At 40.2% G+C, this 14,469-nt stretch overlaps 1 protein-coding gene across 2 annotated transcripts in view; it reads left to right on the forward strand.

Annotated features, from left to right (window-relative positions):
• LOC139931814 (androgen receptor-like) overlaps positions 1–14,469 on the forward strand; it is a 32,272-nt gene that overhangs the window by 15,019 nt on the left and 2,784 nt on the right. For both annotated transcript variants that reach the window (XM_071925415.2, XM_071925416.2), the window contains exons 4-5: positions 7,311–7,589; positions 8,645–8,789. In XM_071925415.2, coding sequence (XP_071781516.2) covers positions 7,311–7,589; positions 8,645–8,789 — 424 coding nt within the window. The remainder of the gene's footprint in view (positions 1–7,310; positions 7,590–8,644; positions 8,790–14,469) is intronic.

Raw genomic sequence — 14,469 nt, forward strand, 5'->3', positions numbered from 1 at the left:
ACACTTTGCTGCACAATGAACGACAACTTCAGATCTGAAAAATCCACCTATGTTGATGTCAGCGCTCCAAGCCTCCTGTGTAACCACAGGTGTGCACGTCTTAGAGGAAACACCGCTCATTTCAGTCCACACCAGTGCAACAAAAAGACAGATGTTAAAAATTAAACCAAATCAAAGATTTTGTTCATTCAAACAGTGCCATTATTTACAAGAAGCCAATCCTGAGGCTGAGTCAAGTCTGAAGTCATTTGAGTTCAAAAACAAGTCTGAGTGCGCAAGTCAGCAGTTCGAGTGCCAGTCTGTGTTGTGACTTTTATCAATACACACATGAGGGCATAGACTTCTATGTAAGACCCCAACTGGCCAAAGTTGCATTTTTGTTGAAATTTTGTGTCAAATTAGAACATTGATATGCAAAATCAAACAACCAAAGTGTGTTAGTGTATATTGCAGCCTTGTATCCTTACAAACAAGTTACTAAACGCCAAGCTGTTTGTTTGCAGAAAGTGAAATCAAGACATCTACAGTCACTTGCAGCAAGTTGCAAGCACAATAAAAGCTAGACTAATGGAAGGGAAATAGCCAACAGATGTTTGAAACTGTAGGAATATGGATAACGTTGTTAGAATGTTTCCTCATTTTTCTGTGATTTGAAAGATAACGGCTGAAGTTTATAGCGAGCCTCACAAAATCCAAACTTCCTAAATACTTCCAAAGACATATTCAGCCTGCTACTCTCTTGCATCCAGTGGTTTCTATTTATTTGTATTTCGCCTAGTATATATATTGCTTATTAGGCACTATAGAACTAGTACAAGGCCAGTGCTCAAAATGTTCGCAGTGCTCAACACTTTCATTTGAACAATAATTACTGAAAGCACATGTTTTATGTGCATTTAAAGCACAGATTAGGCTAATGATAAAGACAATACGTATAGCACTGCGTATAGAAACAATGTACAAACGCAAAAGACAGTGATGTAAAAACTATCACAGTTAAATAAAGTGCGCCAGCGAACAGCAGTGCCACAACACCTGCAGAAGTACAGCAGCTCCATAGCGGACTTCCACACACACCACAGTGCCCACAGTGTCCACAGTGCCCACAGTGTCCACAGTGCCCACAGTGTGCCCACAGTATCCACAGTGCCCACACTGCCCACAGTGTCCACAGTGTCCACAGTGTCCACAGTGTCCACAGTGCCCACAGTGTGCCCACAGTGTGCCCACAGTGTCCACAGTGCCCACAGTGTCCACAGTGTCCACAGTGTGCCCACAGTGTCCACAGTGCCCACAGTGTCCACAGTGTCCACAGTGTGCCCACAGTGTCCACAGTGCCCACACTGCCCACAGTGTGCCCACAGTGTCCACAGTGCCCACAGTGTCCACAGTGTCCACAGTGCCCACAGTGTGCCCACAGTGTCCACAGTGCCCACAGTGTCCACAGTGTCCACAGTGCCCACAGTGTGCCCACAGTGTCCACAGTGCCCACAGTGTCCACAGTGCCCACAGTGTGCCCACAGTGTCCACAGTGTCCACAGTGTCCACAGTGCCCACAGTGTCCACAGTGTCCACAGTGTCCACAGTGTGCCCACAGTATCCACAGTGCCCACACTGCCCACAGTGTCCACAGTGTCCACAGTGCCCACAGTGTCCACAGTGCCCACAGTATCCACAGTGCCCACACTGCCCACAGTGTCCACAGTGTCCACAGTGTCCACAGTGTCCACAGTGTGCCCACAGTATCCACAGTGCCCACACTGCCCACAGTGTCCACAGTGTCCACAGTGTGCCCACAGTATCCACAGTGCCCACACTGCCCACAGTGTCCACAGTGTCCACAGTGTGCCCACAGTATCCACAGTGCCCACACTGCCCACAGTGTCCACAGTGTCCACAGTGTGCCCACAGTATCCACAGTGCCCACACTGCCCACAGTGTCCACAGTGTCCACAGTGTCCACAGTGCCCACAGTGTCCACAGTGCCCACAGTGTCCACAGTGCGCTCATGGACGCCGGCCACAGAAGCACGAGCACACCGCATCCACAGCCAGGAAGCGAGCGCACCACAAGTGTCCAGCAAACGCAATTCGTCTCCTAGGCAAACTAAAATAAAAAACAGAAATAAAAGGTAATAAAAGAGATACACAGAAACAACAGAAATCAAACTGAAATACAAATAAAAACACAGAGCAATTTACATAAAATCTGATCACATGAATGTCCAGTCAATACAAGTTGTCCCCTAAAAACACAGTAATAAATAAATGAGATACACGATTACAGAATGGAAATAGAATTGAGATACGGATAGAGATCAGACAAAATCTTTTAGAAGTGATTGAACTGTTTTATCTTGCCTGACCTCCTCACGCAGGTCGTTCCGAAGTCGCAGTCACCTTTAGTCTTGAGTCCAGACTGGGGAACAGAAACAGGGCCCTATCTGAGGGTCGCAGGCTGGATAGGCTGTATAATATAACTCGGAGCTAGACCTTGCCGTGCTTTAAATGTAATCAGTGAAATTTTAAAATCAGTTCTAAATCTAACTGGTAACCGGTACAGATGTGCTAAGATTGGGATAATGCGTTCTCCTCGTTTGGCGCCACTTATGTTAAATCCTAGCTGCAGCATTTGAACAAGCTGGAGACGTGAGAGAGAGATTTGACTGAGGCAGGTACAGAGACAGTTGCAGGAGTCTAAACGGGATGAAATAAAAGCGTGAATTACCTTGATTTTTTATATATTTCTTAGTTGAAGGAAGCAGGACTGCACAACTCTCTTTACCTGTTCCTCAAAACTCAGGTCACTATCAAAAATCACTCGCAAGTTTCTGGCTGCTGGCTTTATATTAGATGACAAGTTACCAAGATCATTTAGAAAGAGATTTCTAGAGTTGTGTCGCCCAAGTAAAACGATTTCAGATTTGCCTTAATTTAGCTGAGGAAAATTTCGGGATAACATCCATCCATTTGGGACATCAATGGGACAATATAAAGATTATTTTACGGCAAAGTAATAGGCTTTTAATTTATGATTTTCCTTTGAAAACAATAACTGACTCAAGCAACTTTACAGTGTTAACTGGAAGGACACTAAGTTTGGGAACACAGTAGAAGAATTTTAAAATATTTTTTTGCGACCAAATGTTTATTGAAATGAAAACACACAATTTACAACCAAAAGTATGACTTGTTTGAGTTTAATAACAATAACAGAGGTACATACTTAAGCAATATCACACGAGAGGGAGTGCTGTTGTACTGTATATCAGCACGCATTGAAAAATAAATAAATAATTCGAATAAAATAAAATAAATCAATTTATGCATTAATGCAATTATATTATAATTAACATACATAAAATCCACAAGGAACCAAATGCAAAAGGTAAACAATAAATAATAATACAACACAAAAGAGAAGAGAGCAAGAATTTTAAAATATTAACCAGTTTTGTCCCTACATTATTCATATTAATAATTATACTGTATATATACACCAACAGAAAATGAGAGCAAAGTTTACATTCAAAAGGAATGTTGGGACGTTGAAATATGGTGTTAATTGGCCCAAAATAATCCTCCAGTGTGCCCTCAGGCCTTCTGGATTGTCCTGGTGAGGGTTTTTTGTTTTGTTTTATTTTTTTGGCGACTAAAACATAAACCAAACTTTGCACAACACAAAATGTGAATAAATCTTTCCCCATTTCAGGGATTAGGCCAACATAAGCTTGGCTTTTCATGGTGCTTCTCTCACAGTGTGTTGGCTGTCTGTGGCTCAGTCCAGAGGCTCCTCCACTGAGACAGAGCCATCGATACACAAAAATACAGGAGAGGGTACTGGACCCAGGTGGAGCCTGTAGTCCTCATGGGCCCCTGCACCTCTCTCCACTCCCTGACCAATGTCGCACTTCATGACTGTTATTGGTTACAGCTTACAAGTTTGTGATTTTAAAATTATATCATTTTCATTGGTTAATATTAGACAAGAGTGGTTAACTGGCTTGTGATTGATAGGTTAACAATCAACCTGACAATCATGGGATGGGCCAGGTTGTGAGTCCCAGAAATAATAAAAACAAAAGTCCAGGGACAGCTCTGACCCATTTCCTCCTATGATGATACCCAGGGGTATGAAACGTTTCCTTGTGTTTTTTAAGTAGAAGTGATTGTATCAGACAGCGGCGTTGTCCTTGTGTAAACACGGGGCGGCTAATCAGGAGAACGAGGAGCAAACCCGGTTAGAGTTTGGGACGGTTGGGCATGTCGGGATGTAATCATTTGATCAAGTTGGCCTGCTGTGTGAAGTGACTTGTGACTGTCTGTGTGGTACGTTTCACCAGTCCTCGCTCTCCCTTTCTCTGTGTGTCAGACTAGCAGTGGTACATACAGTATATGCACACATTATATACACACACTGATACTGGCGCGCCCCTCCGAAAATACAATTTACGACGACATTGGTCAACTAATTTCGTAATGAAACGTTCTTGAAGTAAGTAGATTTAGGTCAAATTGCAAACAACCTGGAGAATAGAAAGAGCAATTGGGGCTGAAAAAGCAAAGATTAAAGAGGATGCAGCTAAATATGCAAAACTGACCAACATGTTTTGTGTGTAACCAAGCTTAGATAGTTACAATTAAGATGATGATGATGATGATGATGATGATGAAGATGATGACAATGATGATGATGATGATGATGATGATGAGACCGGTAGCGTCAGACAGGGAGTGGGCCAGTACAGTGAGCAGAAAATGGACAATAAATTGCATTTTCATTTGAGGGGAAATTAGGCTTAGTCTATATTATGAGAGGTAACTGAGAGGTAGACTGTTTGTATTCTTACTCTTTTAATCAAACAGTCTGGAATAATCAGACATATTGGAAACGTTTGACCGCAGTGTCTTGCGTAAATAATTGTTCATCTGAACTGCATTTGGGAGTGTAGCAGTCCATGAAACCATGGTATGGATGGCTGGTTGATGCTTGTTTACACTGGCATCAACTCAAGCGGGTGGGGCTCTTAAGGTTAGCTCAACCTGACCTATTTACAATGTACTATGCAAAGATCAGATACCTGCCTGCTTCATAGCTTAGAATCCCAGGGAGGAATTTTTAATTAACAATTTTTATTTGAAATGTTTGTTATTGGATCAGAAATGGAAATGTTTACTTGCAGATTATACTGCTTCTAAATCTGCAGTTTGCTTTCAACCCTGCTACTTCTGAGAGAGAGAGAGAGAGAGAGAGAGCAAGAGAGAGAGAGAGAGAGACAGAGAGAGAGAGAGAGAGAGAGAGAGAGACACACAGAGATTTGAGTAGTGTCTATTATTGGCAATTCAATACTCATAAAACTCAAGTAACATGCCAGGCTACAGTTTTAATAAGACATACTGATCTACACAGAAAGCTGCAAGTAGCAATTGTATTAGAATTATCAATTACTGTTTACCATCAACAAACAGTGAAAATGGAAAGAAGTTCATGCAACCTTTTATATTTTGTTTCAGTAGACCTGGGACTTCTAAAGCTACTAGACATTTATTATGAAATGAGTTCGATCACAAAAATACAGTACACTTATTTTAAAAGATGTAGTATCTTTGGAATAAGTGTATTTTTGTGTATCCCATTTTGCTGACTGTAATTAATTGAGACGTACAGTAACTGACCAATGCAAATGACTCTCAGTACATAGTCAGTAGTTTGTGTTTCTCACGTTTCCACACAGCCATCATGACTTCAGATTCTGAAAAAACTGGCTGAACTTGAGTTAAACTGCTTCTCGTTTCAACTCTAGGGGTCACGCAAGAAAAAAACAAGTGAACGATTGAGTAGTGGTGAATGTTTGGTTGTCAAGACTGGTTTAGGCGCAGACTGTGATATTTGGCAATTGATTAGCAGGAGATAATTACTTCAGTCAGATTTGGTGGAGGAGACTGCCACGTATTGTAGGGACAGAATCGAAGGCGCAGAGCCAATTTGGTTTGTAAGTGCAGGTTGTCAAGTGGAGCATCTGCCTCATGATCTGCAACTTCTGTGGGAAAAGAAATTGTGGTTTTGTCATTACTGGCGATCGGGGAGCAGGCTTTTCATACATTTTTGTTGGCGTTTTCTGTCTCTCGTTCCTTATTATATGCCTTCCTGTACATAAAGGAATGCAAACCTAATCATGCAAATCTGTATATTTCAATCATATCTTTTCAGCACTTGCTCTAATAACTGCAAAAGCTTCTTGGGGGAAAAATGCAAATGTAAAAACAGAAAAAAAAATTCATTCATACATCTATTTCTAAGTCACACCTGTTTTGAACCAGCAAGGACTCGCATACAAGGACCACAGGTCTTTCTACCAGATGGGCCTCATCTGTTCAAGAGTTTTCTTCCAAATGGGATATAATTTCATATCTATTTCGCTATTAGTAGATCTGGGTTTGTATTGTTGGGTTACCCATGGTGGTTACAAAACTAAAATGGTTGCATGTGATGTTGCCTTTAAAAGATTAATTAAAAACCATAGTTACAGAATGAGACTTGAGATTTGTGACAGATGACTCAGAATATGGAAGTACACAAATTCTCTGCACTGCAGCTCACTGGTTTCTGGTCACCTCACAACTAGAAGATACCAGGTTCGATTCCCGGCCGTCTCTGCGCTGAGCTTGCATGTTCTTCCCGTGTTTGCATGGGCTTGTCTGGGCGCTCCGGTTTCCTCCCACAGTCCATAGACATGCAAGTCAGGTGGACTGGAGGCTCTAAACTGCCCATAAGAGTGAATCTGAGAGTCAACTGGTGACCTGTCCAGGTTGTGTATATGCTTAAAGTAAAACTGAACATGAATTAAAAATTAATAGAAAGCCAACTTGACCTGGTCACTAGCTGTGAGGCAAAACAGCAGAAGCATTAATTATCATAGTTTATAAGCTTGGTTTTGTTTGTCTTTAGATGGAAAAAGTGATAAGGCCATTCTGTCTATTTATTTAGCCTTTATGTCACCAGAAAGTCCCACTGAGATTCAAAATCTCTTTTCCAAGGGAGACCTGGCCAAGAAATAGCAGCAGGGGTTACACAATAAACGTACAATACAGTAGAAAATACAAAAATAGTAAAAGATGTACAATAAAAAACAATCACAAAAAGATCAGAAACAGGAGCACACATCTTGCATAAGATTGTGGATAATTTGTTTGAACTGATATAGGGGAATAGAGCTTTGACTGGAGATTGTTCCAGGACCAGGGGGCAAAATAATCAAATGCCATACGCTTACATTGTTTACCTCCCTGTCTTCTTTCTCTTGTTTGCAGCCCGTAAGCTAAAGAAGATCGGACAACTGAAAAACCCCGAGGACGATGCTCCTGTTCAGGACCCTGCAGAGGCTTTCCAGTGCATCTCTCCTAAGTCTAGCCTGACCTTCCACTCCCAGCTGGTGTTCCTCAACATCCTGGAGTCCATTGAGCCGGAGGTGGTGAACGCGGGACACGACCACGGCCAGCCGGACTCCGCCGACGCTCTGCTCACCAGCCTCAACGAGCTCGGGGAGAGACAGCTGGTCAAAGTGGTCAAATGGGCAAAAGGCTTGCCAGGTATGACATTGGTTTGAGTGCTTTTAGTGATTTTAATTTAAGAACAGAAAAGTGCATTATTTATTTTTTTGGTTTTACTATTATTTCATATTTTGGTTTCATTTCAAAGAATAGTTTCAAGGACGCCTACAGTAAAGTAGGATTTCAGTTGGTGACTAATGTAAATAATAACTGGAGTCATGAGGTTTGTCGTTGTATAATGAGAGAGATGTGAGCTACCAAATTTGTGGCACGATGCAGTGAACCGACTCTTCTGTTACACCTGCTCAGTTTTGGCTGGGGCCCTTTTTTTTTTTCCAGCTGTGACCAGCAGCTTGTGTAGGTTCGTCTGAACATTTCAGAACATTTTGTGCTGGTTTTCATTATCTATATCTATTGATCCCGAACTGGCATTGACAAAGATAGCTCATTGGACCCGGGAGTGAGATTTGTGATGTAATTTAAGCCCCTCCCTCTTTCCTGATTGGCTGTTTTTCCGTTGTTTATGTTCATTCATCTGAAATTTGCATTGAGATGTGTGATGGCTCACTAAACTCAGGGGAGAATTTCCTGTCCAGTGTTGAGCTTGTTTAAGCTCCTCCCCCTTTCCTGATTTGGTGTTTTTCATTGTCTATATCTATTGATCCCAGAGTGGCCTCAATTTACATATTTATAGTATAAAATAATACATGTAAACGTTTCATAGGTCTTTAATAATAGGAGAATTGTTATTCAGTCAATGCTTGTCATTTTAAGTTGATGGACAAGCCAAAACCTCACTGCTGCACAAATGGCATTTTCTTATTTGGTCTATAAAAACAATAATAACTACTAATGTCTGACATTTTTCCTATTTCTGAAGTTCTAAATGTCACCATATAAATACATAGAAAAAGTCTTAAAAGACTTGCAAACCTTTGGAGAACTTTGTCTCACAGCATAGCAACATCCAGCAAGCTGCAGCTTCCACAGTGTTTTTCTCATTTAAATGCTCTTGCCAAAGTGTAAAAGAAAGCCTTCTTGGTTCTCTAAGTGCTGAGTATGCCAAGATTAATTACTCTGAATCTCATCCCTAGGTTTTAGAAATCTACATGTGGACGACCAGATGACTGTCATTCAGCATTCCTGGATGGGTGTGATGGTGTTTGCCTTGGGATGGAGATCCTACAAGAACGTCAACGGCAGGATGCTGTACTTCGCCCCTGATCTGGTGTTCAATGAGTATGTGCAGCTGTGAAATCCCAAATTCAATTATCTATCCTAAATTATCTTATGAGAGGGAGTCCAACATGCTGTGTTTATGGAGATCACCTCCAGTGAGTAAGCTGTTGGCTGTTACACATAACACGGATGCCAATTTCTCTCTGTCTGTCCGCCTCTTTCTCTCTCTATCGCTTTCTTTCTCTCATGCACACACACATACACAAAGAAATGTCTAGAATTTCGAAAACACGAAGTACAAATGGTTGCAGGCCTTTCAGCACCATTTAGACTGAATTTCCTCCTTCGGTGGTCTTTTGTTACTGTGAGATTAAAGTGAGGAAGATTTGTTTTTCAATATTCAAAGCCGTACGGCCCTGGTGAGTGAAACTGATAGTGTGCCATTCAGATCTGAATATTACTTATCACAGACAGCAACAATTGTGAAGTCTGTTTGGATCAGGGTGTTAGTGAGGAATATTACTGGTTATACAAATTTAAATCTTTAGATTTGTGGAACCAAATGAAAATAATCCATAAAGCAATGGTCATTTCTTTAAAACAAAAAAAATATATTTAGTATATATTTAGTAATATAGTAACTGTAACATATTAGTAATTAACAACATAGTCAGTGTCCATAATGTCATAAAATTGAATGCAATTAAGCTGCTAACATAATTGGATATTTGTCAAAATGACATTTTTGTTAGGGTTTTTTTTTTTTTTTATGAATAATGTATAAACATCAACCAGTTAACATAAATGCATCTGCAGGAGATTCCAGGTTCAAGTCCTTGTAGGGATGTCTGTCAGGAGTCGTACTCAACAAGTTTCATAGGGACATATGATGAAATAAACATTGCAGTAATTGGCTAAACACTCCAAGTGAAAACAGCTCCTTCAGTTTTGTGTTTTGCACACAGCCGGATATGTAGTATGAATAATAGTTCATAAATATAGCCGCAAGTAGTTGTTTGGTGTTCAACCCAACCATTCCAAGCAGGTAAGTGTAGTTATAGTTACTCACAGTGAGGATGTCCATCCATTAATGGATACTTGCTTACCAAAGCCCAATTAGCAGGACAGCTACATTAAGCTATTTAGATTTAATTAGATGAAGAATTGTGCTTCTTATAAGATGGTTCTATTTCTACTGCTCAGCCCACTTACTGTCAACATGTCTGTCAGTACATGAGGGACATGAGGGACCTGAGGGACCTGAGGGACCAGAGGGACCTGAGGGACCTGAGGGACCTGAGGGACATGAGGGACATGAGGGACCTGAGGGACATGAGGGACCTGAGGGACCTGAGGGACATGAGGGACATGAGGGACATGAGGGACATGAGGGAGAGACTTTGGTGTGCTGCTCTTCTCGCTCTTCTGCTAGTTTCATTGTTTTTGAAAGTGACCTTAGTATTCTGCAGACAATCAGTGGTTTTGGTCATTAAAACTACACTGAGAGACCAGAATACTCATGTAAAACACAAGCTAAGTTTATGACAAGGTGATTCTGAAGTGCTGTGAAAGAGTAGAGTGTGGATGTTGAGGGAGCAGCACGTTACACACCTTAGCATTGCTAAGTGCATCTGTCTGATGTTGCCCAGTCAACAATTGGAGTTGGTAGTACAGAATGGTATAGCTAGCCAGCTGGCCAACTTTACCTGCAGTTTTCGCTCTTCAAGATAAGACATGCAGTAATCATTAAACACTTTAATGCATGTGGATTTCCACAAATCTCCTTGTAAATAGTTTGTTAAAGCTATCTCATAATCAATGTTTGCTTGCTCCTGCAGTTGTCAAGCACACAATGAACACAGTACATTAGGGCAGCGTTTCTAAACTGTTTCTAAACCTCTGCTGTCGCACACTGGCAGCCGTTTCCCAGAGTGACATTGAGTGTCGCTTGAAATGCTGCTCAAATATGTTAAGAAATCAGTGTCTAAATTATATAAATACTGCATTAAATTTAATTTAATGAACATATTATCAAGCTTTTTTGTCTATGCTAATGCATTTTTGACCAAATCCCACAGCTCATTGGTTTTACCGACCTTCTTGTTCATATTAACCTTTTGTGACATTTTTACATAACCAGTAATTTGTGTGGCTTGTTTTTTGTTTTTTGTTTCCTTTCATCGGAGTGTGCTTCACTGATGAAAAGGTTGAAAATCAGTGTTCCCTACCTAATTAGAGTTGCAAGTCAGTCCATTAATCCATTAGTTCGCCTTTAGCATCTAGGCTGAACCAGCCTCCAAAGCATCCAAATATGACCCAATGTGTGTGAACATAATCTGCTAACTAACTGTTAGAGCTATTCCAAGGCTGTTTATGAAATTTTTTTGATAGCCTACAATTTTCACCTGTCAGTAAATTCTTGCGTTGCTGTCCACAACAGTTCTACAACAACAACAGTGCACACTTGATGTATCTGCCAAAACAACATTGTCTGGATCCTTTTGAAAAATTGTGTTTCAACAGAGTATGAGAATGTTGATATACCTGCTAAAAATTTTGGCATAAATATTTTTGGGACTCATAAGGTGGGAAATTTGTAAAGGTAAATTGTCTAATATTTTGCATAGCGAGGAGTTTGGTAGTTGTTTTTCTGTGATGAAGTGGCAATTAAGTATTCATGTACAAATCTTAGTAAGATTATGTAAATCATGCAAGATGACATTGCCTTACTAGGTACAAAAACATAATGAGTATGGTTGTTAAAAAGTTGTAAAAGCACACAAAATGTAGCTGATCTGCACAAACTTCAACCAGTTCTCCAGGACGTTGTTCCCTTCAGTGACAAACACTCAAAGTGATGATTAGTAGATTTCTATGAAAACTTGTGTGCATGCTACAAAGTGCTCTTATATCACGTTTCATAGTTACTATTCAAACTTACTTTGATTTAGAAGCCATTATGTGATAGGCCAGAGCCACTTGCACCAATGAAAACCAACCTTCAGTCTAAGTCTTAACGGCTCCCTGGAGTAATTCCTGCTGTCATTTGTGAAATTTCTATGTCGTATTTTATACTTTCACAGTGTATCTTCTGAGACAAGACTACTTTGTAATGTGATGCCTTGCAATTTGTACAATGCCATCATGGAGCCATTACTAAACCCGTACTTCCACAATTTACCGTGCCGTCGACGATGTGCGGACTGCAGGCTCATTTCACCTGCCTTAACACACAAAAAAACATTTATTTTGAAGACAAAGGAGAATGAAACAATGCTTCATTCAGCAACCTCTAATGATCAATATCTCCTTGGCCTTTTGGTTGAAAGGCATTGGGCAAGGTAAGTTATCAGAACAAAACTGCAACAATGTAACATCAATCACTTTTTGGAATAATATCACATTGCTTGTAACAATGTATCAGTAATCACCAAGTGTGATGGAAGATTTGTAGTTACATATTTCACCCATAGGGTGTCACTACATTGATGGCTATCCTAACATATACTTTATTATATCTGGCTAATTACTGTATTGTTTATAGCTTAGTTATACCTGTGACATTAAGTACAGTATGATCACAAACCTTTAGGCCTAACAAAACTGTTCTTCTGTGCTTCTTAGGCTCCACATGTGCCACAGGAGGAGAGGGAGTGAAGGTCTGCATGTGAAACAATGGGCTGACAGAGTGGAAAATAAACTTTAAGATGAGAAAAAATACATTTATAATACTTTGTGTGGTGCTCCACCACGCCCATCAAAGATATTCTTACCAGGAAAAAGCATTCAACAGTGAACCTGACTGAGAAGGCTGGACATACAATTCAGATTAACTGTTATATAAATTGAGCCACCACTATAGTCTGAGAAAAGAGAGACATCAGCAACAGCCAGTCAGCTGCACAAAGAGACACCAGTTGTCTTTTCTCCCCAAGGAATATGAACTTCATCAGCAGTCAGACATTTAATTGCTTCCTGGTAACTCAGAGAAGAAAAACATCTTAGCTTGCAGTATTTAGGCTGCGTGCTGTTGTATAATCTAACATGATGACGATGTCACTGCTTATATGCTGTTGTATTATTGTAATCTAGTTATTCTTTTACATATCTTATAGTATTTTCCTTCATTTTTTAATCATCCTCAATTGTTTTATTGTAAAAAGCATCTAATTTTATATTTTGATGCCATAGTGTTTTATAATAAACTTAAAAATACATGCATATATGCAGGAATATCTCTATTTTGTTATTATTACCTGTGCGGAAAAGTATCAACATGCCTATCTAATTCATCAGCAAATTGTGCCAGATTACATTTGAAAGCTTCAGATTCTGAATACAGGGCAATAATTCATCTTTTCCTCAGTATTGTGTAAGCACTGATAGGACCAAAATCCACACTTTGGCACCCGGAGAAGATAAGACTTGCTATCACAGTAGAAATGGATTTTATTCAGTTCTATGGAGGTGTGGTGGATCAGTGGTTCAGATTTTGGGGTGTGAATTTAGACCAGGCTGCTGGTGCTCATCAAGCCAGAAAGCTGGGTAATTCAGGTTTTTTCAAAGAAATGAAGATGCCAGTCTATTGGCAATCTGGACAGAAACTCTTAACGGACTAAATGTGCCGTTTGTCATCCTTTGAGCTGCTGCTTAGCCGCTCCTGCCATTACTGAGGCCTTAGAGAGGGGGAATAACCTCTCTCATTTTAATGAGAAACTGAATTAATGAGTGATTGAATGACCGTTGAGCTTTTTGCTGTCTGAAGGAAAGGTGGAGGTGTCTGTCGAAACAGAAATGTCACACCTCACCTTTGTAAAACCCATTGTAACAGCATGTTGTATGCTACACGCCTTTAATGAAAAGTAAACAGTAATGAGATATTTGAAGATGAAGTGAACAGCAACTCAAAATTGTAATTCTATTTTTCAAATAAATTGTACTAGTTAACTTGTTTATTTAACCTTTTGCAGAATAGATCAAGGGCTGTGTTGAGCTCAAACAATTGTGCTTTCGATTAATTACAGCGTATCTACAGTAATACAATGGTAAAAAAAAAAATGTATTAGAGTAGTCTTTATTAGAGTACTGGTTTGGCAAGAAAAGAGTAAGCCGAAGCTGCAAGTTGTGCCAAAGCAGTTTGTCAAGCAAAGCACGGACAATGGATGAACAAGGAGTGTAAAGAGGAAGAATCATAGTTGAAAAGACCTTTTGGAACATGGAGGCGTTTCGGCATTCATTACTGAAACAGCTGAGATGTGTTGACATCACACGAAAACCTCAACCAGTAGCCAGGTGTAGACCCCACATGTTCTCTGTGTTCTCAAACAGTAAGTTAGTCTTAAATTAGTCTTGCCCAAGAATGATAGACTTCACAGCATAGCCGGGTGTTGAGTCCCTGGCAGCAGCAATCCAGATTAAATAAACAGACTTTTATTCTGTAACTGTTAGGAGAAAGAGCCCTACTCATCAAAGTCAGGAAAGATGTATTATTGTGTAGGCACAAGTTAGGGACATGGGCCAGCAACTTACAGTCCTTCCAGAGATACTCAACACCAGTCAATCACTTTGAGCTACTGTCCTTGTATGAAAGGTGCTCTATAAATAAAATTCATTAAAATTCATTAAATTAGTGTTGCGGTCCAATGCTCAGCAGACCGTTTACTTTGTAGAACTCACTGTGCCATAGGAAGTTGCAGTAGATAAAGGATATGGAAGAAACTTAGATACAGTGAGCTAGCAG

This window comes from Centroberyx gerrardi, chromosome 11 (genome assembly GCF_048128805.1).
Source record: "Centroberyx gerrardi isolate f3 chromosome 11, fCenGer3.hap1.cur.20231027, whole genome shotgun sequence".
Taxonomy (NCBI): domain Eukaryota; kingdom Metazoa; phylum Chordata; class Actinopteri; order Beryciformes; family Berycidae; genus Centroberyx; species Centroberyx gerrardi.